At 45.0% G+C, this 21,794-nt stretch overlaps 1 protein-coding gene across 6 annotated transcripts in view; it reads left to right on the forward strand.

Annotated features, from left to right (window-relative positions):
* Positions 1–200: 200 nt before the first annotated feature.
* The window catches only part of LOC119461559 (N-acetylglucosamine-6-sulfatase), a 56,023-nt gene continuing 34,429 nt past the window's right edge, over positions 201–21,794 (forward strand). For 3 of the 6 annotated variants that reach the window (XM_049673208.1, XM_049673207.1, XM_049673206.1), the window contains exons 1-8: positions 201–316; positions 4,827–5,007; positions 8,754–8,813; positions 11,320–11,523; positions 13,811–13,876; positions 14,864–14,962; positions 17,496–17,669; positions 18,914–18,996. In XM_049673208.1, the coding sequence (XP_049529165.1) occupies positions 4,879–5,007; positions 8,754–8,813; positions 11,320–11,523; positions 13,811–13,876; positions 14,864–14,962; positions 17,496–17,669; positions 18,914–18,996 (815 nt within the window). In that variant the 5' untranslated portion in view covers positions 201–316; positions 4,827–4,878. The remainder of the gene's footprint in view (positions 317–4,826; positions 5,008–8,753; positions 8,814–11,319; positions 11,524–13,810; positions 13,877–14,863; positions 14,963–17,495; positions 17,670–18,913; positions 18,997–21,794) is intronic. The other 3 variants (XM_049673205.1, XM_049673210.1, XM_049673209.1) reach the window with 3 other exon arrangements.

Consider the following 21,794-nt stretch of genomic DNA (forward strand, 5'->3'; position numbering starts at 1 on the left):
GCGAATCTACCTTTGTCCCGCCAAAGAGGTTTCTTCCGGTATTTCAACTGGTGAAGCAATGCTACGAGTCAAGTGCCGACCACGCAGGAAATAACCGACATGTATGACCAGCTGCACTACGACAGAAGAGAGAGTTGCTGGGCCCCACGCGATAGCAAGTATCGGACCTTTTCGATGTTGATGTTGTCGCAGTGTTTGCCGATGAGCCCTTATCTGCCGGGACGCCGGTGATAAGGCCAGTGAGAGACGCACGTGTCTTTTCTAGAGGTATCCACTATTCGCTACCCGATTCCAGAGGTCTGCCTTAGACTGAAGGGTAAGTGCTCTAAACATTCCGAGACTGCGTAATGTGCTGCATGCATCTTTATATTATAGATCACGGAGGAGAAACACAAGAGACGCTGTGAGAGCCGTAAGGGGCTGTATTCTCGACCATAGAGTTTCCTACAAAAATTACTAGAAGGAACTTAAATAAAAGTGCACTTCAAAAAGCCCCAGATGTCCAAAAATTAATCCGGAATCCCCCACATCGGCAGATCGTGGTTTTGCACATAACTCTCCAAATGTTAAGTAAACTAATTTAATGTTTATGTCATTGATCGATACTTTCACCTCAGACATTCATGCTGAAATTAGTAAAGCGAAAGCTGGCGGCACAGTAGCTTGAACTACCGCAGGAACTATAGGTAGAGGGTAATATTTCTTTTATTTTCGCAGGTATTCGCTCAGAAAGAACACTGAGGCTTCTTTAATGGCTCCTTGTTCAGCTTTGTGGCGTGAAAACCGCACGGCGTTTCTTTATAGAAATTGTTAGTATCATGTCCATTACTAATAAATTATGTCTCGCAATTCTATGTAATGTAATAAGTGTCGACGCTTTCGCGTATTCGTGTTCTTAGATCTAGTGACAGTGCGGCAGCGTAACACGCACCGTGGGTGTTTATTAATTTATATTTTAAGCAGTTCCTTATATTTGCAAAATCGTAATAATAGTGCAATGATGGAAATGTGAGGATAACTCGGGTTCATTACCACGCAACAAATACGCGATTAATACGGCGTGTTCAAAATTAAGCTTTACGGAATTTAAAAAAAATCACCCGTGGCAGGTAGCATCGTTCTTATCGTTGAGCAGGGTTATTCGAAGAGGCGGACATTAGAGAAATCAAAACACATAATCAACTAATTAAGAAAAATTGACTAACGAACTTCTTAATAACTTTACGACACATATTGCAATTTACGAATTGTAGCCGGCGAGTTTCTGAGACGCGTCCACTTGAAATTAATTTCCAGGATGACACCAGTTTCGAGATATTATTTCCCAAAGTGTGGGAAGAAATACATGGGCGTTCCAGTTACTTTTGTGCTTCAATGTATAAAACAGCATCTTGGTTAAAAAAGTAAGTGGAATAACAGTGCATTTTTACAGCGAGTTTAGTGGCGCATATCTCCAAAAACTGGTGTCATTCTGGAAATTCATTCCAAGTGGATACGCCTGACTAGCTCACCGGCTACAGTTCGTAAATTGCAATATGTGTCGTAAAGTAATTAACTAAGAAGTTCATAGGTCAATTTTTGCTAATTAGTTTAATATTGTCTTTCGGTTTCTCGTGCTACTATTGTCCGCCTCATGGAATAACCCAGCTCAATGATAAGAATTATGCTACCTGCCACAGGCGATTTCTCAAAATTCCGTAAAACTGAAAAATGAACACCCCGTATATTAGGAGAACCTCACTTTGCTTAACGTATAACGCTTCTGATACTCAATTTCACACCTCCAGATTCCGATTTAAGCGCGAGAAAGTTAACGCGAAGCTCATAATAGCGTTTTATCGATATGTTTTCAGTTATAGGTAACTCAGGTGTAACCAATTACTAATTCATTATTATACTAATCTTTAACTAAAAAATGTTTCAGCTTTTGTACGATCTCAATGGCCAGAAATAAAAGTGAATGAGTTCTTACGTATTTCCTTCATGTGGAATCGTGTTGGGGCTTTGTAAAGTTCAAAATACTGTAACTAAAAGGCTGTTCGAAGCCAAGTTTTCGGCAAATCCATGCACTGTACATAAGTCCTATGTCGGATGAAGCCCTCAACAGGCGCCACGCGTAGACAATAGTGCGAGATTTCCTCGTAGTATTGTCAACGTGACGCTGAATTTAGCTGTAGCGTATAGGCTAATTATACAGCGTATAGTTAGTAAAATTAACGCTGCTGTGAGTTGTGCCACTTCTTCCGTCAAATGCACTTCCAATGACTTAGAAAATCGTCGCGCACTGAATTTGACGTCCCCAAAAGTGCGCGAGCGCGAATACGAGGCAGTTGAACCAGGTGTGAATGATGGGCAGAGAACGCATATGCATAAGGGCTGTCCCAACTTCGAAGGTCCTCGCCACTTCTTATATTATCCTTCATCACGTTAATGTGTCATTGCAATGATATCTGCATCGCAGAGATTAGCCACCGAAGGAACAAGGAAAGAACGTTAGAAACTGGCACACGAGGCCCACGCCAAACATCTCAAATTGCCAGTCGGCTTTGGCACGAGAGGAGACCGCGTGCAATCGTGGCCTAGTGATTCTAGCGTTGGGCTGCTGTGATCGAAGGCAGAGGTTCGACTCCACTGCCGGTCATGCGTTTCTTCAATATTTCCTGAGGTCCGAAGTGTTTCGAGACAGGGTTACTTACCCACCTACCTACCAACTTACCGACCTTCCACGAAGTGCCTGGAATGAAACAAAGGATGCTTTGCATTAAAAAAGTAATTGGCCCGCACCAAGTCTCCTGCTCAGAACACACCTAGATGATTACGAGACGCGCGGACCTTTAAGTGCCGTAGTTTATGAAAACAAGGCGATAAAATTAATTGGGTGCCGACATAGAACACTCAGCTATACTTGAAATAATTGTTTCGAGACAATAATGAAGCATACTCGAACCTCAGCTAGCATTTCTTTAGGAATGCGACAAATTGCAGTTAGGATGTATTGCGCCAACAATCCTGCACATCTTGAGTGCCTACTTCACGAACTGGTGCTAGTCACAGAATCTTAGAGCAAATCAGTATACGTTGAGTTTTGGCTGGATTCAATTTTTCAGTAACAAATGGCTCCCTATTGAGCTATTAATTAAGAAGTCTGGAAACTTTATTTTAACAGCGGAGCTGTATAAGAACTTGGTTAGGCCGCGTAGTGCGAACAAAAATCTGCGCTTGGCGATGACGTCACCACGCGTTGCCTAGCAACCACCTCGCGGAGCGGCGTGTGCTTCGCCTTCTCCCCGTGCCGTGCACATGTTGCCTTGACATGGGACGTTAAGGAGAGGGAAGGAGAGAGAGAAATTGTAGCAGCACCAACGAGGCAACGCGCAGAGCTGCTGTCGACGCCGTCCGCGTTTTCCTGTTTCCCCGGGTTTGTTTCCTCGCGTACGCGCGCGGTGTCAGTGTCTGCAGCAGGCGGCTCTGGCGGCGGCTCGGCAGGTTTCGACCAGCCACGTCACGGCAAGTGTGGAGGCGCAGCTTGGCCGTGACGTCACCGGGGAGATAAAGTTCGGAGCCGTCGCGACGGCGGCAGAACTCTCGTTGACTCTGTGGCGAGTACACGTAGCCTAGACATGGGTCGACCAAAGAAGATCCGGACACCTCAAGAAGAAGCCGCTCATCTTGAAACGCATCGCGCGGCCAAGCGAGAATCTGTGCATCAGCGGCGAGCCGATTCGGAATACCGTGCCTAGCTGCACTAAGCATTTTCTAGCAAAACTTAGCCAAGCCTAGTAATACCTGGAAGAAGCTAGGTCGATCACGAGCTCCGCTGTTTACTCCAGCCTTGCACCACTATAGTACAAGCTGCCCACATTTTTTAAATGTTAATACCTACTGGAAATACGCACACATAAATACTAATCCAGAATAGTGTTTCATGTCATCAAATGTGAAATTGAAGCTCATTAGCGAAAATATCTACACGCTCAAGGAAGCCGCAACCCACGAATCGACGATGATTGTTTTTCAGCCGTATGAGATCCACAGTTACACATTTCGTTTCTCTCGATTGTCCACATGATTTTGATTTATGGAACAATCTCTCCAAGTCTTCTGCTACTTCAAGAGATATGTCTGTATGACGTATTACGATGAATGTGCTAGGGACTCCTTGATGTGCTCATTCTTATTACTTTGACTTAGTGTTTTCTTTTCCTCTGACGTTCACTTTCTTACTCTCCTTGTGATGACCCCTAGTAGAGGATGAACATACATAAATAAGGGATCCACTCATCAGTAAATACCACCTAGATACAGACGCCAACCGCCGCGATTTAGTTGTTGTCGAAAATATCTTCTCTTAATCTCAGCTTCGGTTTGTGTAATAATATAGCTCTTAAATTATCTAACTCTCATCAAGCATTCTTTCACGAAATAGCGAGTCATGCTATTTCACGGTGGCGTATAAGCCTCAACATTTAAAAGTCAGGCTATCAATATTAGTGTAAGATTGTCTAATAGCGATAATGCTTGCGTTTCGATGTGAAGCCACAGACATACACACGCGCACACATATACACAAAATTGGTATTCTTGTCAATTAAGCGCTGGATAAAACCGCAATTTAAAAAGTTGAACTGCCAGAAGTGGCAGATGCGCCCAATTTCTCCTTAATCTTCTGGCTACCTTTGGGTGATATTCTAGCTACGTTTGTTGAGTTTTTCAAGTTCAGAACTCTGCCTAGCCGCATGGCACTGCTAGGGCTTTTTGTTGCAAAAGAATTGTTGTGTTGTAGCTTTATGCTGTAGCTCTGTGCCTTCCTGCCTTTCCTCATTCAGCTCGAGCACGATCGACTGAGCTCGGTCTCCGCTGCAATCTGCCGTTACCGTGATGGCACAAATCCTGTTCATCGGAGTCATTGTCTTCCTGGCTGGAACAAATGCCCAAGCGCAGACGAACAGACCCAACATGGTGTTCTTCCTCACGGACGACTTGGACTTGGAGCTTGGCAGCATGCTGGTGAGCACTAAGCGTTTTGCTGCTAGTAGCAACTCCAGGTTAAACGCATCAGGCTGATCCAGATCAAAAGAGAGGTGCACTTTGAGCTCGCTCGTTGTAATGAGAATGGTGCAACAGCTAGGTGACTATGCTGAAGCACTGGAAAAAACACAGGACGGATGTGCCGACTGACACGAGCAACTCTTTGTACTTGTATGAGAAGTCAACCAGCGAGCGCCATCAGCGCGAAATACACAACGCGTTTCAATATATCGGGAAAGCATACAGCACACATATCAATCAATCAATCATTTATTCAATGTATCAGTGTACATGGGAGGGGGGTGAAAAGAAAAAGCTGCCGATAAGGCAGCTTGACGGTTCTCACCCCCGAAACGTTTGAGCAGCAACCGTTTACAGCAAGCACAAAAAGGTAATAAACAAATAATGCAAGTACAAGTATTTCGCTCAACTAGTGCAGGTATAATATAAATGTAAAGTAGAAAAAAATTAACTTGCATGCTGGCTTATACAATGTTAAAGCAAAGTGCAAGTTTGTGAGCCATGTTCAACTGAATAAGAACGATTATGTAGGGGGAAAAAAAAGCGACACAAAGGAACAAACCATGAAAAAACACGCTTAAGTTCTAGTGCGGTTAAATTTTCTAACACAATATCATGCTCATTAAAGTAGTTTAACTTTAATGTACTTTTGTAATGTAAAAGTAATGTATTGTACTTTTGAGCATCTGCTCTCCATAATTAGTACGGTTAAGTGGCACACTGCATCACTCCCAATATCTTGTATTGTATATGTGTATTGGAAATGTAAGTTTCGCAAGGCAACTTAGATTAGAAAAGTGATGCCGTTTTTCTCTTAACAATGTTTTGCTGAGGCAATATCATAAAAGTTTTCCATGGAGATTAAACCATATCTTTTAATTAGAGGAGAATTATATGTGTATATATAATACACATATAAACATCAAGAATTATGCCTTGACGGCAAGTCTTTATCGCAATAAAAATATATTGCATTGTTTCGGAACGATATAGAAGGAATGAAACGCACCTATCAGTTCTCTATTTGTGAATTTTTAGTGAAAATTTCACAAGCTATTCGATGTTTTTACCTAGTATGCCAATTTAAAATAATTCCCCCAGAAGTTTTGATCTCTATTTCTGACTTCAAATTAGGGTCCGAGCGCGTGGTGTTGCTTTCTACATTATATATAAAAAAACATGGTATTCACAGAAAAAAAAAGGACGCCGCTTCACAGCCTATACAGAACAGGAACATTTCCTATACGAGAGCACCCAACCCGTAGTGTTCCCTGAAGGGCCCATCGTGAGCAGGAAGAAAGTTCACCGCTTATTTATTGCATATAGTATATAAGCTAACTTGATCAACGTCTGGTGAAACATGCATGATACGAAGTTGAGAGGTTCGCAGGCAGGGATAATCCCCCGCAAAGCATGCCAGGCAATGCACCAGGCTAACCCTGCCTGTTGCAACACCGTCGCCGTCCAAACTCCCACCATATCCACAACCACTATAATAATATTAAGGAAGGTTTTCCTTATCCGCTCTCTCGGGTTTGGCATGTGGCGTACGACGGCAGCGGTTTCTGCTGCCGCTGCCTGCAAATACCATCAACCAGGTTTATAAGTTGTAAGCTTACCGGCAAAGTATAGGGGAAGTAATGCGTAATAAAAGACACGATAGCTGGCGAAATATAATGCGCAGCAAACCTATCACGGCAGCTGCTGGCGTGATCGCGCTCTCTATAGGATCAGTAATCTCCACTGCTGTAGCGCCGGCAGAGTCGACGAGAGGGAGAATCATGGACTGCCAATATGTAGGTCTCAAGTTCTAATCCTCGCGGCACAATGAGAATGAATATTTGTTTGTGATCTTCTCGCAATGATTTTGGAATTTTGGCGACGACACCAGCGGGACATCAAAACGACCAGGTTTACGAGCGCAAGACAGCTATCGCTGTAAAATAAATTTCTACGTAGAACTTGAACGTATAATTTCGGCTCACAGGTACCACTAAAGCACACCGACCTCTTATGGAATAGTGCATTATATTGAACATATTCTTTTAATTATTGAGTACTCGTCTTTGTTTGGCCGTTCGGTGTGTGCTACTGGCTATGGGCCCATTCTAGGCCAATCTTACAGAATGCATTTTCGCCACTGGGACACAAGCGATAAAGAACCCCTAAACGTAGCGAGACATGGAGCCAAATGCAGCAAGGCATTCTTACCTTGACAAGCATCACACATCACCATAGTCCTCATGACATAACTGCGTAGACGTCTCACACTGTAAAATGCCTATTCGACGTTAGCATTTCAGCATAGCTTCTGAGCGGTGCAGTACGTAAATATAAAAGTTGCAGCAGATTAAAGTTGTGGCCTTTGTGGTGAATATAAACTTAAATATTGCATGCGATTACGCGTTGCATATGATGAAAATAAATATCATTCTACGCATTGCCGTTAGTTGTACATAATTTATTTAACCGCTCCACTAAAGCATCACTTCCTATACAGATTTCTTCTTCTTTCTGGGGTTTTACGTGCCAAAACCAGTTCTGATTATGAGGCACGCAGATTTAAAGATATGGATGGGGAACTGCACATTGTTGCGTGTAGCTGATGTACAAGCCTATTTACAATATATTTGCACCTAGGCTAACGGTGGCCATGATGGCGACCCTATACCAATCGAGAACACGTCGTCTTCCTCCTCTTCAGTGTAGCCATACTGCAGCGGCTGTTTCATAACATCACCCCTGCGGTAGAAGCACCGTCCCGGTGCTTAAGCTATACATCGGCGGTGAAAGGTGTGTGATAGGGCTTTAGATCTTGCTACGTGAACGCTGTCACTTGCAGCTGACGACGACGCTGAGGGGTCGGCGGGGATTATTTCATATGTGACATCGGTCACTTGTCGCACCACATGGTATGGACCGGTGTAACGCGACAGCAGCTTTTCGGATAGGCGTAACTCAGTGAGCAACATTTTCAAAAAAAGAAAAAGAAAAAAGAAAACGTTTCAAACATTGGCCCAGTTTTAACAAGTTTCAAATAGCAACGTCTAGAAGGTCCTTCCTTCTAATAGCATGCACATTCATCGCACTTGAGCGTTCATTTAGTCCTGCGTTATAACAGTGTTTTGTTCAGGACCAAAACATTGCTGTAACGCAACACTAACTGCCAACTAAGTGTCGAGAATGCGCATGTTGATTATAGAACATAGAACTGCGGTTTCGACGTTGCTTACGAAAACTTGTTGAAGCTATGTTGATCTTTTGAAATATATATTTTTTTGAAAATGCTGTCCTATAAGTTAGGCTGGTGTGTTGGGGTGAAGTTCTGCAGAGTGACGAAGGAGCAATATCCAAAAGTCCGGGCGCGTGTGTCTGTGACGCGAGCGTGTGTGTTTCATGACCCCGACTTCTTTATTGCTTAGTTACGTACCCCGGTGACATTGCAAGAGACGCTCAGGTGGGGCCGGCCTCGATCGCCAGCCACCACTATGCCACGACCACAGCCGCCACTACCAGCCCCACAACATGGAAGTGTTTATCGCAGTCATTTTCAAGTAGTGGGTTTTGTAGTTCTTGCGCAGCAGGCATTGGTGAATCCTTACACATTGTGCCTAACCATACAGCAGCGAATGATTTGTGCTTTTTAGTCTCAGCTGCGACTCGAGAATTCAATGAAAGTGCATCTTTAAACCTTATGCCTGCAGAAACCCCTCGTGAGGACACAAATGCTCATTGGAGACGACGGAGTGACTTTCGCCAATGCGGTGAGTGACAATTGTCTGCGTGCTCGTGAGAAACGTTTTCTTTCTTGTTTTTCTGTGTAGTTTTGTTGAGGGACGCATAACTTCTGTGACAGGCGGACAACACAAACTCATACAAGTGGTTTGGAATGCACAATAATACAATAATAACACACACGTGTGCGCATACCTGCGCATATGCGCACGCACAAGTGGACGGCAATGTAACGCTAGAGGCTACACTTAATTTTCGACGCAATAACTTTGAAAACTTTTCTTACTGCGCTGGTATCCTCGACTGATTGTTTCGGTGCCCTAGAGCGGCCCGAAATGCGGTGCCCTACCTTTGTCGCAGCGCGTGCAATGACATCGCCTGCTACATTTAACATGCGAGATGTCATGATCCCGCTAACGTCTGAAAATGCGCACGCTGCTCCCTGAGTCTATAAACCAGGTTGATAAATCTTCCCGTACTTCCCATATAGTCCCTGAGATCGGCATTCACGGCACCACATGGGTGCACTCGTGTTTTCTTCTTCTTTCTGGGGTTTTACGTGCCAAAACGGGTTCTGATTATGAGGCACGCCGTAGTGGAGGGCTCCGGATTAATTTTGACCACATGGGGCGCGCAATACCCATGCACAGGGTGAGGCCATCTTGTATGAGACTCACAGAAGACTCGATTACAGGCCCCTAATTCAAATCATTTGTTGTCACTATTCAGTTAACGTTTTATTTGACCTTTCGGACTTCGCTCTGTACCTTTGGGCAGATACAGAAAGCAGATCGTAATTTCTCGTTTGTTTAAATAAATGTGACAGGAAACATCTATAGAACATGCGTACACATCTACAAGCACTTCAGAGACTCTATGTAAACGTTTCCCCACATTTATATTGAAAAAAAAAGCGCTTATTACGGAGAGGCAAGGACGTTTCGCAAAAGGATATGCTGGTTCGTGTTTCTCGGCTTTCTTTTATTTTTCCTCAATAAGTTTGCAACTCCAACACTCCAATACTTTGCATTAGGATACAACTAACGTCCTTCTTGCACACTGCCGATGTTACGAGCCCATAGAAAAGCCGGTACTTCATGCCTGCGGTTTCTGAGCATATATATATATATATATATATATATATATGCATGCTGTGTGTGTGTGTGTGTGTGTGTGTGTGTGTGTGTGTGTGTGTGTGTGTGTGTGTGTGTGTGTGTGTGTGTGTGTTTGTTCGTCATCGTCATCCTGTAACCACCCTGCGCGGAGCTGGTGGCATGAAGCAGAGGTACGTAGATAACTTCGAAGCAGAAAACAGAAAGATGGGGCAACAGAACAAACTTCATAAAACGAAGGTGTCACAATTTGCTACGTTTCAACTCGATATGACTGCAGCGAAAAGTTATTTTGAGCGTCCTGTCATTGTAAGAATTTAAAACAAAGTATCCTAGCGTCTGCTAATGTCCATGGAGCTTCTCACTGGCTAAGCTGACATGAAAACAAGCATTAGAACGGGAAAAGAAAGAACTATCTTCACGTATAGCTTCTTATATCAACTTCAGCTGCCTCATGTATCCTGCATAAAAAATGCTGCTCGAAGTGGTTAGACTTCTACTTTAGATAAAATAAGTCTATGCTTCGCCTGATACTGCAACAGGCTAATAGTTCTCCGATGCACATTAGGAGATGCACATCAACTTTATATGTGGTGCAAATGGGGTCATGTTGAGTGCAATGTGTGGGCAGGTACGAACGTTTATCGTCTAAATGCAAGGTTTGAAAATAATTACTGAGCCCTTCTTTTATATCTTTTTTGTGCGTTATAATAAATTAAATGAAATTCAATCATATCAGTAAGTTTCCCCGGTATTCTCGGTGAAGCAAACAAGGCATCTTATTGATATTGGTTTAAAATTAGGGCCAGGTTATGGGTAATATGGAGGCGAAATTCAATGTATCTGGACTGATTATATATTGAGCGATAAATTACGAATACAGGCAATCCGGATGGTTATAAGTGTCTTTTACGAACAACGTAGAATTTATCCCGCTGCTTTCGGAGAGCTAAGAACTCTACGAAGATCAAATTTAGGCGACGAAAAGGCGTGGAGGGCGGGATCTATATGGCTAATGTTCTGCCGAAGTGCGGCGGATGAAGTACGGCCTTTGCGAAATTGTCTTGAGAAGTGCTCGAAATTGTTACATGCGGGCAAGCTTCCAAACGGGCTAGTCATATAAGGGCAATGCTTTAAAATATGTCGTTGATGTAATTGCAGGCCACGGAAATTGGATTGTTATTCTACAAGGTTGCCCAAGTCTCCTGTCTTTCTTTCTTCTTTTTTTTTTTTGAGGAGGCGAGAACAGACACCACGCGGAGACCAAGGCAGACCCAGTAAACCGCAGCAACTTCCATGGGCAGCAACAAATCCACCAGAAGTCGACATTGTCGCCAGAATATGCTTACGTTAGGGTATAACTACGGTATACATCCACGGCAATAGCGTAAATAACATCGTGTGTTGTTAATTTGTGGCACAGTACGTGACGACGCCACTGTGCTGCCCAAGCCGTTCGAGCATCCTGACGGGACGGTACGCGCACAACGCCGGCGTCTTCAACAATTCGCTCTCCGGAGGATGCAGCTCGCGGGGCTGGCAGCGAGGTCCCGAGAGAAGCGCGTTCGCCGTGGACCTCCAGCGGGCCGGCTACGAGACCTTCTATGCCGGGAAATACCTCAACCAGGTACAGCTGGGTCGAATAACGGGAAAGTTAGGGAAAGGTGGAGGGTTCGGGGTCATTTTAGGGCTCCAATGATCCTGGAAAACATTAACGAAACAGTATTACGTGGACACGGAACTTGAGTAGCGTTATACCGGAGGAAGTAGGAATAGACGGAAAGACAGGGAGGTTGGCGTTATACCGGCTTGTTAAAACTATACAGGGTGATAATTTTTAAGTTTACCGGAAATTTTTTTTAAATCGCCTGTGGCAGGTAGCATCATTCTTGACCCTCAGCTGGGTTATTCGAAGAGGTGGATATTACTAGCACTAGAAATCGAAAAACATGTCCAACTGATTAACAAAAATGCACTAATTACCTTCATTGTTAATTACCTTACGGCACATGTGGAAATTAACGAATTGTAGCTGGTGAGTTCGCGAAACGTATCCATTGAAATGAATCTGCAGGATTACACCAGTTTCCAGACAATTTCCCAAAGTGGGGGATGAAGTACATGGGCCTTCCCATTATTTTTGTGCTTCAGTGCATAAAAGAGCGTTTTGTTTAAAAAGTGAGTGGAACAACAGGGAATTTTTAGGGCGAGTTTGATGACGCGTATCTTCAAACTGGTGTCATTATGGAAATTCATTTCTAGTGGGTACGCCTTGCAAACTCACCAGATACTATTCGTAAATTGAAATATGTGCCGTAAAGTAATTAAGTAAGAAGGTAATTACTAATTTTTTAAATTAATATAATATGTGTTTCGGTTTCTCGTGCCAGTAATGTCTGCCTCTCTGGATAATCCAGCTCAAGGACTGGAATTCTCTGTAACACGCGATTTTCTGAACTCGGGAAAACCTAAAAGTGATCATCCCGTATACGACTCGCCCGTGTGTAACATATTTGCCCACAAATAAAACTTCCGAGAACCTAATTAGGATTTTGCAGGAAAAGCCGTACTTCACCGACGCATATTTAGCTTCGCATGCACATCAGCCATAAAGTTCCTCCCATGATCACGAAATTTGAAATTTGATCTCAGTGGCTCGTACAGATAAGACTTCAAGTACAGTAAATTATGCGCTGTTCTTAAAATCCGCTTGTAACGCTCTGACGCGCTAGCATAAGTAGTTTACTCCAAATACGATAATTAATCCACACACTTTGAACTTTGCCTACAAATTTAGCATAACCTGCCCCTTATTTCGCCCTAATACAAACAAAGTGCCTCACATATTTCAGCGAGAAGATCTGGGGGACGTATTACGCGTCTTGTGGAACGCATGGAAATAGGTTGAAAACGAGGATTCAGTAACTATAAAGCGAATACCTTTATTTGCCCTTTTCACCTATTTTCGCGGTTACGTTGTCGGCGTCGAACTCAGCATGGAAAACGTTCGTTCGTTTGTTTGAATTCCTTCGTTCATTCGAATTCGTTCGTTCTTTCGTTCGCTCCTTAGCTCGGGAGCTTCTATCTAAACAAACAGGGACAGAAATCGTTTTTATCGGCAACCACTGCACCGATTTAGATAAGACTTGTTGTAATTGCAAGAAAGGTGTGAGGGGTATTGGAACTTTGGTCATCAATTTTTAAACAAAAAAAAAATGTTGGAATTGAAAAATTTAGAAAACTCATCCATGAAGTTTACAGCTCTCTGTAACTCGGCAATGAAAATGATATTAGAACTATGCAAACTGCACCTAATAATACATTCAAAGCGGAAAAAATCGGTGCACTACAGAGTGATATGAAATATGCAACTAATTTGTGAGCAAGGCATTTGCTAAACCCTCGCAATCGTAACAATTTCACTCAAGCTGTCCGTAAATCAAATCTCCCCGCTTTAAATGCTCTAATAGAGGCAGTTTACAGAACTCTGATATTTGTTTTCTGTTTGTAAAAATGTGCCAATTTTTCTGCAACCTACCAGCTTTCGGCAATTTTTCTATAAAAAAAAATGTCAACGTAAATCAAACTTATGCTTCATTTCATGTCACTACATTTTAAAAGTCTCTCTGAAATGCAACGCGTCTATTTCAAATCAGTTCAGCGTTGTCCCAGAAGCCTTTGTGCGTTCTACATGTATTTGAACAAGGAAATCAGAGTTAGCCCCCAGTACGGTGGGACCCTGAGCTAAACCTTCCTCTTAAGAGCAAAAACCTTCGTTAATTTGGCCGCTGATTAGTGCCTGCATGTTTGCTTCGTCTTTCTGATATTTTGATATCTCCTGCATGAATTAAATTACCACATACAATGGGAGCTGACTGATTGAACCGATTCATCTGTCTTCACCACGGTCGCAGTACGGCCACAAACGGGCTGGCGGCGTGCACCATGTGCCTCCGGGATGGACCAACTGGAACGGCCTGGCAAGTAACTACAAGCCTGACATTGCAATGAATGTTCTTACCTCTACCCAATTTTTGCTATCTGAAGCATTTCGAGGAGTAACTTTTCTTGCGAATACTTCATGCGCCAGAGTCACACCTGCATGAAATAATAATAGCCGATTTTCCTGAGCAGCGCAAAGCGAAAAAAAAATACATATATAAATGTATATTAGGAGGCGTATTTGCTACAAAGCATTTTTAGTGACTGCGGACATCAGTAAATGTGTCATCTTTACTGGTAGTCAAATTAATAAATGTTTGGCCTACTTACTCTGAGTTCGTAACTAGCGTTTCAATCAAAGAATTCATTTTGCTCATTCGTAAATGAATATTTTATTCACAAATGAAATGTAGTGTTTAAAGCAAATATTTTTTTATCGCTAACAATATCTTCATATAAAGCAAAGACAGAGTATCGGATCAAAATTATAAAGGATATTTCCTGCCGGGGGAAAATATGTCATTTTGGCAATGAAATCTTTTATCCCTCGAGAGAGACAAAATGATGTATTGAAACTTTCTGAGGAGTGACCGATTTTCTTTATGAAAGCTCGCACTGAATTTCTCTCGACCACTGGCGCCTGCCTCTCGATTGAAGAAACGAAAGAAACGGTCCACTCATTACCGGCCTTTCAAGTAGCATAGTTCTCGGTTGCATTGAAAGGATGCCCGTTGCGCCAACGCGTGGGCCGTTACTCTACGTGCAGCTGCAACTATCACCGAGAACGACCGATCGAGAGTACGTCTCTAAAGAAAGCGTTCGAGTGCGTGGAAAATCGGTAACACTGCTGAATTTCCTACATTATGTATCTATACCTCAAGGAATAAATCAGCCCGACGGAGATTTATTTGCGCGGCAGCTTGTGTTGTGTGTGTGTGTGCGTCTTTTTTCTGTTAAGCGTGGGTTTCGGGTTTGTATCATGTCCTGACGTTTCTTCCATTTACACCGTGGTCACTGCCTCGCAGGTGGGAAACTCGGTCTACTACAACTACACGCTGTCGATTAATGGTACGGCGGAAAAGCACTACGATAGCCCGAAGAAGGACTACCTCACCGACGTGCTGGTGAGCCGACATTGATCCTAGATGACGTCATCACGAAAACGTCCATTTACCGGCCTTGACAAGTGGAACTTCATGAACACTGCCTCGGCTGCTTATTGTGTGCCACTGAGGCTTTAGGCTTGGTTGCATTTTTATTTGCTATTTTTGTTGGCGTTGTTGTTATTTGTTTTACGGTTCGAGCAGAGGAGTATAGCCGGAGTCTATGACTAGCGCTAGCATCTCCTTGCGTAAATATAATTAGTATGTGAAGGGGGAAAAAAACGAAGCCAAGCGTTCGCATTGCGTGCGAAATAAAACCGGTACTGCATATGCATCGCCACTGCCTGTCGTACCATGAAAAGGCAGTGCACGGGCCTTTGGGAATTTCAAAACACTGAAAAGCTATATAGTGCCCGTTTTGTGAGCACAGTTTCGGACAAAGGATGTGGACGTGCACGCTTTTCACAAAGTGTATATTCTTTAACTAGATGAGTAACGCCAGCTGTTGAGATACTGATCGAAGGGAATAAAATGTGTAGATATAATCAATCGCCGAGCGAGTAAGCCGATGGTCTGGTAAAGTAACTGAGTAGGTAGACCGAGAGTAGCCGGAGATAGACTAAGGAAGATAACCGGCATTTGGCCTATACGGCTACCCTAGGAAAGGAGAAATTGGAAAGCATTGCGAGAGACACCTTTCTCCTGCAGTAAAATTTATTGAATTTAACTGAAATAATTGTATTATTGAAGGAAATTGAGTGAATTAACAATTATTTCCCGATGATAATTGTCTTCGGTGAGTTCGAGACAATAACAATAATAATAGGCAGCATTTTTATTGCTGTGAGCTCGTTATGCAGAGGTGGTGCCTCGAGTCACGCGTATGCAAGACGACAGGTACCGTTCAGGTCGATAGACGAGTCCTATGCAACAAGCGAAAACAGCGTCAAGGCAAGAAACAAACACACACACACACGCACGCGCGCACGCACGCACACGCGCACGCACGCGCGCGCCCGTAGCGCTGCTATCGTATGCCTTCGCGGTGGGCCTTACCCTTTTGCAACATAAAATGCTTTCCGCATGCACCTCGTTTACTGTCCGATTTTCATGCATGTGAGTCACTGTTATGGAAAAAAATACCCACGGGCCCTCTTAAGCCTAGAACGATGCACTGCCATCCACGCTGCACTGTTCTGCCGTGTTCATAACACTGTTCAGCATGCCGCAAAATATTTTGCCACTAACTGTGTGTTTTATGCGCGCAAAGAAGAACGCGACGAAGGCATTCACCAGACATTTGGTATACAGCGCAAAATGTGCCGGAAGTCTCGAAGCCACTGTGCAATTGACAAGATCTGTGACTGGGAAGCCGCTGCAGGGCTCTTGTGGTACGTATGGAGCCTCTATATGTAGAGAGAGCGAGAGGCGGCCCAGTGACAGGCACGGTCACATGCGCATAGGTTTTCAATGATTGCACTGACCACGACACTGACCATGGTTTATTATAGGCCGCAAGCTCTAATGATGTCTTCGCGGTTGCGTCGGATGTCCCATTGGCAATGTCCTGTTGAGTGTCCTGTTCTTGTCACTGCACCCAAGCAAAGAAGCATTGCGCATGGCCAGTCCCTACAGGAATGCCTAGTGATGAGGCCTCTCTCTTTCTGAGTCGATAACTTTCGAGGCTATCACTTTCAGCGGACGCTGATTGGCTAACCCAGCGGGTATAACACCTGTCGATCTAATGAGGCAACCTGTTAGATGCTACGTCTCGCAAAAGTGAAGGCACCTTTACCAGTTATCAACCGGGAACACTGACACAGATGTCCGCCTTCAGCGGCTCAGTTATGCGTTCACGGTAGATGTTCCCTTCATCATATACACCCCTCCCCTTTTCCTTCCAAGATCAAAGCATTTTTTAACAGCGAAACTGTTTAAACCGGAGGTTGGACCGTACAGCGTAGACCAGAAACTGCGCCGGGCGATTACGTCATCGCGCGTTGCCTAGCAACCACTTGGCACCGCTGCGCCTCGCTTCGCCGTTGCTCCTCACCGCCGCGCCGAGCTGCTACGACCGCGCACCTGCTCCATCTGGCCATGACGTCACTTCGTGTCGCCTAGCAACCACACGTGCCTAGCTTCGCCTAGACATGTCAACGCTCCGCCAGGCCGCGTCTTGCAAGGAGCGCGTCGGCGGCGAGCCGATCTGGAATACTGTGCCGAAGCTGCAGCCGAGAAGGGGCATCGTCGAGTCGAAAATCCCGAGTTTCGAGAACGAGAACGCGAGAGTCTGCGTTTGAGTATCCAGAATCGTCGGGATAGCGACCCTGGCTGTAGCTTGGTCGATCACAAGATCCGCTGTTTGCTACAGGCTTGCACCACTATAGTGCAAGCTGCGCTAATTTTTTTTAAATCTTTGACAACTGCGAATGCAGCGACGGTGTTTCCGCAATTCAGAGCCCCAAGTGGTCTTGAAGTTTGACAAGTTGTCGGCCTAACTAACGCAAGGTGCATTTGTTCCGCTTGCTTACCTTGCCATGTTGTTTCGCTGCAGAGAGCCAAGACACTGTCATTTCTAGAGGGCCGAGTAGATCAGCGGCGTCCCTTCTTCATGATGGTGAGCACGCCTTCGCCGCATTCGCCATTCACGCCCGCAGTACGCCACATGGACGCATTCCCCAACCTGAAGGCGCCCAGGACACCGGCCTTCAACATCAGCGCCAAAGGGGTAGGCCTCACCTTTCGTCACCGCTTTGTGGGAAGCGACGGGGAAATATCAATAGTCTACTCATTATTTTCATACCGCCTACGTATTTGCGGTTAACGCTGTTTTGTTAGGTCACGCGCATGCGTCGTACACATAAAAAAGAGGAAAAAAATTAAGACACATTCCCTGCCAAAACGCTTTCGTGTATGATTCATTGCTTTGCTTTTTTTTATGAATTTGAAAACGTTGGTAACATATACGCACGTCGCTGGTTTCTTCCCAACATTATCCTGTTGTACGCGGTAGGGTGTCCCAGCTAGTGCAGGCCAAACAATGAAAAAAAAGGAAAAAATGGGGGAGGGGGGACGGCGAGATATGACGATGGGACCATTGGTGTTTTGTTATCTGTCACAAACTGCAGTATTTTAATGCGATTAGCATTCATAGGCTACTACACCCACTCTCGTGCGCTGCCGCTTAACCTCTCTCGCGGTTAAGTAACAGCACCCTAAGCAGCACACATTCTCCTGGAAAAAAAAAAAAACTTCGCAGGGTTTCTTATGTTATCCCTAAGACAACCGGAAGGCGAAAGACCGAGTGCCGATGCATTACAGACGGACACATGACTGACTATGTTTCCCAATCTCTTTGTTTTTAACATTCTCTCATTCCTCTTAATTCGCTTACTCATCCCCTTAATTCGCTTGGTCATCCCACTTAATTCGCTTAGTGTACGTCGCGCATTGCGCCCCCATCGAAATGCCGCCGCCGTGGCCGGGATTCGCTCCCGCGACCTCGTGCTCAGCAGCCCAACACTATAGCCACTAAACAACCACGGCGGGTGTTTCTATTACTGGATCGCATACGACTAGAGGTACTGCCTGTGCTAATTGCTCCAGCACGTCCCCGTGACGCCATACATGGCGCCTGTATCTGGCCGAAGGAAGCTCATTGTTATACAGTAGGTACCACCATAAGACACGGTGAAAGCGCCGAACTGTGGTCTTTCTTGCAGCCAGCCACAACGGGGACATGTCGATTGGGCTTTCCGGCATATGGCAGGCCATCTTCTAACGTGTATGCGATGCGGTGCTCGTGCGACCGGATGCGCGCTTTTACTGGCGAATTCGGAAGAGGGGGGGGGGGGGGGTGATTGGCGGGAGGAGCTCTAAGGTTCCGCCCCACTCGATACACGCTGGCATGGCGGCGCCGACAGAATTGAGCGTGCACTGAGTGTTTTGTTCGTTTCGTTTTCCGTGCTCTAGACGAAGCACTGGCTAGTACGGCGGGCCATCAACCCTATACCGGAAGATGTGGTTTCCTGGATCGACGAAACCTACAGAAACAGGTAACGCCTGAACGCCCGCACACGCTCGGAGAGTGTTTACTCAATGACAAGCCCTAAAGATGTCAGCTTCCGTGCATATATAGACTTAGTGCAATGTAGTGTTTTCCTACAGGCACCGACATTATCGTACTATTCAATTCAATTCAATTTCATTTATTTCACGTCTTGCCTAAGGAGATAAAGGCTAAAGATTGTATACCATACCCCTTTTCTCATGTCCCAGTGAAGGGTAGCCAACCAGACGCATTTCTGATTAACATCCCTGCCTTCTCTCTTTCTTTCCTCCTTCTCCTGCTCCTCCCTTCTCAAACATCTTTCTTAGCCTCCAAGTTTCTGTCCCATATGTCAGTACCGGCATAACAAAATGATCGTACACTCTTCTTTTGGTAAGCTGCTGGTCATGCATGCCTTGGTAATGCCTGTCGTATGCGCTCCAGTCCACTTTATCGTATTTAGATTTCCTCGTCATCATTCGGCTCTCCCGTGACTGATTGGCCTACATAAACATACTCTAGCACAGATTATAGAGGTAGGCTGCTTACGAATCGTTGTTCTCTTGCTAGGCTATGTAACATTCCCTTAGTCTTCTGCATATTAGTCATTAGACCTACTCTTACACTTTGTCGGCTAAGGTCCTCAATCATTTGTTGCCAGTCATCTCCAACGTTGCCGAAGCTAAAGACCGCGCAAAGAGGTATTGATATAATCTCGACCGGGTGAGGTGGGTCGTCACCGCAAGAATGAGAAGACGGCGATGAAGGCGGGCATCGTGACGATGAAAAATAGAAAAGATTGTATTCACTTCATTGGTACATGGTTTTGACTCTATCCAAGTCTCGAGCGGTTCTGATTAATACGGGGGCCAGGACGGCCTTAAATAACCCCTCGTGGTCTTGTGGTGGCCGATGTCTCCTTCGCGGAACTTGTGGAAGTGTCAGTCCTCTGTCGGGTGGTCAAGTTGACGACCTCCTCTCCCTCGGGTCCTCTTTCTTGGTAGCTCGCCTTTTTCGTCTGCTCAGGTCGTAGAAGTGTGACGCTTTCTCGGGGATGAAGGGGATTATCTCGTCACGGGAAAGGCGCTCGGGCTTGTTTCCCACATTTGAGAGGTACAGTTTCCAGGAAGATCATAACCGCCTCTTGGGGATGAAGATAATTGCCCCGGCACGGGAACGTGCGCGGGTTTGGTTTCCCCCATTGATCTGTCGAATTCCTTGCCGATCATAACAGTATGCAAAAAAATTAAGACAGTTCTACGCTTGTGAAATCTGATGGAACAGCGGAGCTCTCTGCAAGCGTGGGTGTATAGCGTAGTGGGTATGGCGCTCGCCTTCGGACCGTGCCACCCGGGTTCAAATCCCGCCTCTTTTTCTCTCTCTCTTTCTCTCTCTCTCTGTGTTTCTCTCCCCCTTTCGCTTTCTTTCTCTCTCTCTTTCGCTCTCATTTTCTCTTTCTCTCGCCTATAGCAAGCTGTGTTGCAATCGCCGGTATATCATATGGTACCCATAAATGCATGTTCTGCAAGCGTGGGTGTACAGCCTAGTGGTAATGACGCTCGCCTTCGGACCGTGTGCACCCGGGTTTGAATCCCACCTCAATATTAAATTTTATTGTGTGTTATTTATTTATTTATTTATTTATTTATTTATTTATTTATTTATTTATTTATTTATTTATTTGTATCACTCTCTGTCTTTCTTTCTCTGCACCTCCTCTCCTCATTTCACTCTCCCTCCACTTCAGTCAAAACTGCGAACACCATCGCTCCATAGGGATCAACCTCGTCCCTAAACAGCTCCGCTGTTAAAAACACACATAAAGCCAAGAGACAGGAAGACAGCGGTGTGTATTAGAGAGCTAACGAAGATAGCCAATATTCTAGTCCGCAGTGGTGAAGGAATAGCTCTGTAAGGACGTCAGACCAGTAAAAGACCTCAACTCGTTTGGTGGCCCGAAAGCGTTCTGCCGGCTCTATTGACCTCCCGCGAACGCCACGGACCGCGCACCTTCGTTTTCGTCTCCCTCTAAATCCGGATGCTGGATGCTGCTTCGCCGGTCGCCGAACCGGGTGCAGGTGAAGCCAGCTGTGATGCGACTTCATGCGGCGGCAAGTAAAAAAGGTCTTCGCGACCATTTGTATGGACTGTGTTCTCTCCTCTCACCCTCGTCTCATACCTATATCTCCTCCCCAGTGCAGGGTAGCAAACCGGACGGGCGTCTGGTTTGCCTGCCTGCCTCTATTTCTTTCTCTCTCTTCTCCCGTAAGTCAGTGTATCCGCGGGTTCCCTTATTCACGCAAGTGCACGCCGCAGACATGACAATGGCCAATTCCTTCTCGTTCTTAGTAATCATACAGCTAAAACACCTTGTAATGCCTATTTAATAGAGACTTCGACAGGTTATGTATATGTAATTACCATACATATGATAGAAAAGCGGGAGAGTTTGGCCTGAATTAAGGTTCTTATGTGCTACTCAGCATTAGAGAAAGGAAAAAAATGTCACAGTTTCGCCCTAAGGGCGAAGCAATGAATGCGATCGCAACACAGCAATGTCATACGAAGTAAGGTTAGCGGCTTTGGTAGCAATATGAATTGTAGTAAACATGAGCTGATTAAGTAAGCAGGTGTGCTGCGGCGTAAGTAGACCGACATGAAGAGAGACTCGATGACCACGAGAAGGCGCGTGTGAAACGGTGGTGTTGATGAGAAGCGCTTCCCGTGGGCAGCGCGTGCGAAGGGACACACCTGTAGTGCTGCACTGCCGATCCGGGCAGCATTGCATGTGTAGCGTGCGTTGGA

This window comes from Dermacentor silvarum, chromosome 8, assembly GCF_013339745.2.
Source record: "Dermacentor silvarum isolate Dsil-2018 chromosome 8, BIME_Dsil_1.4, whole genome shotgun sequence".
Lineage (NCBI taxonomy): Eukaryota > Metazoa > Arthropoda > Arachnida > Ixodida > Ixodidae > Dermacentor > Dermacentor silvarum.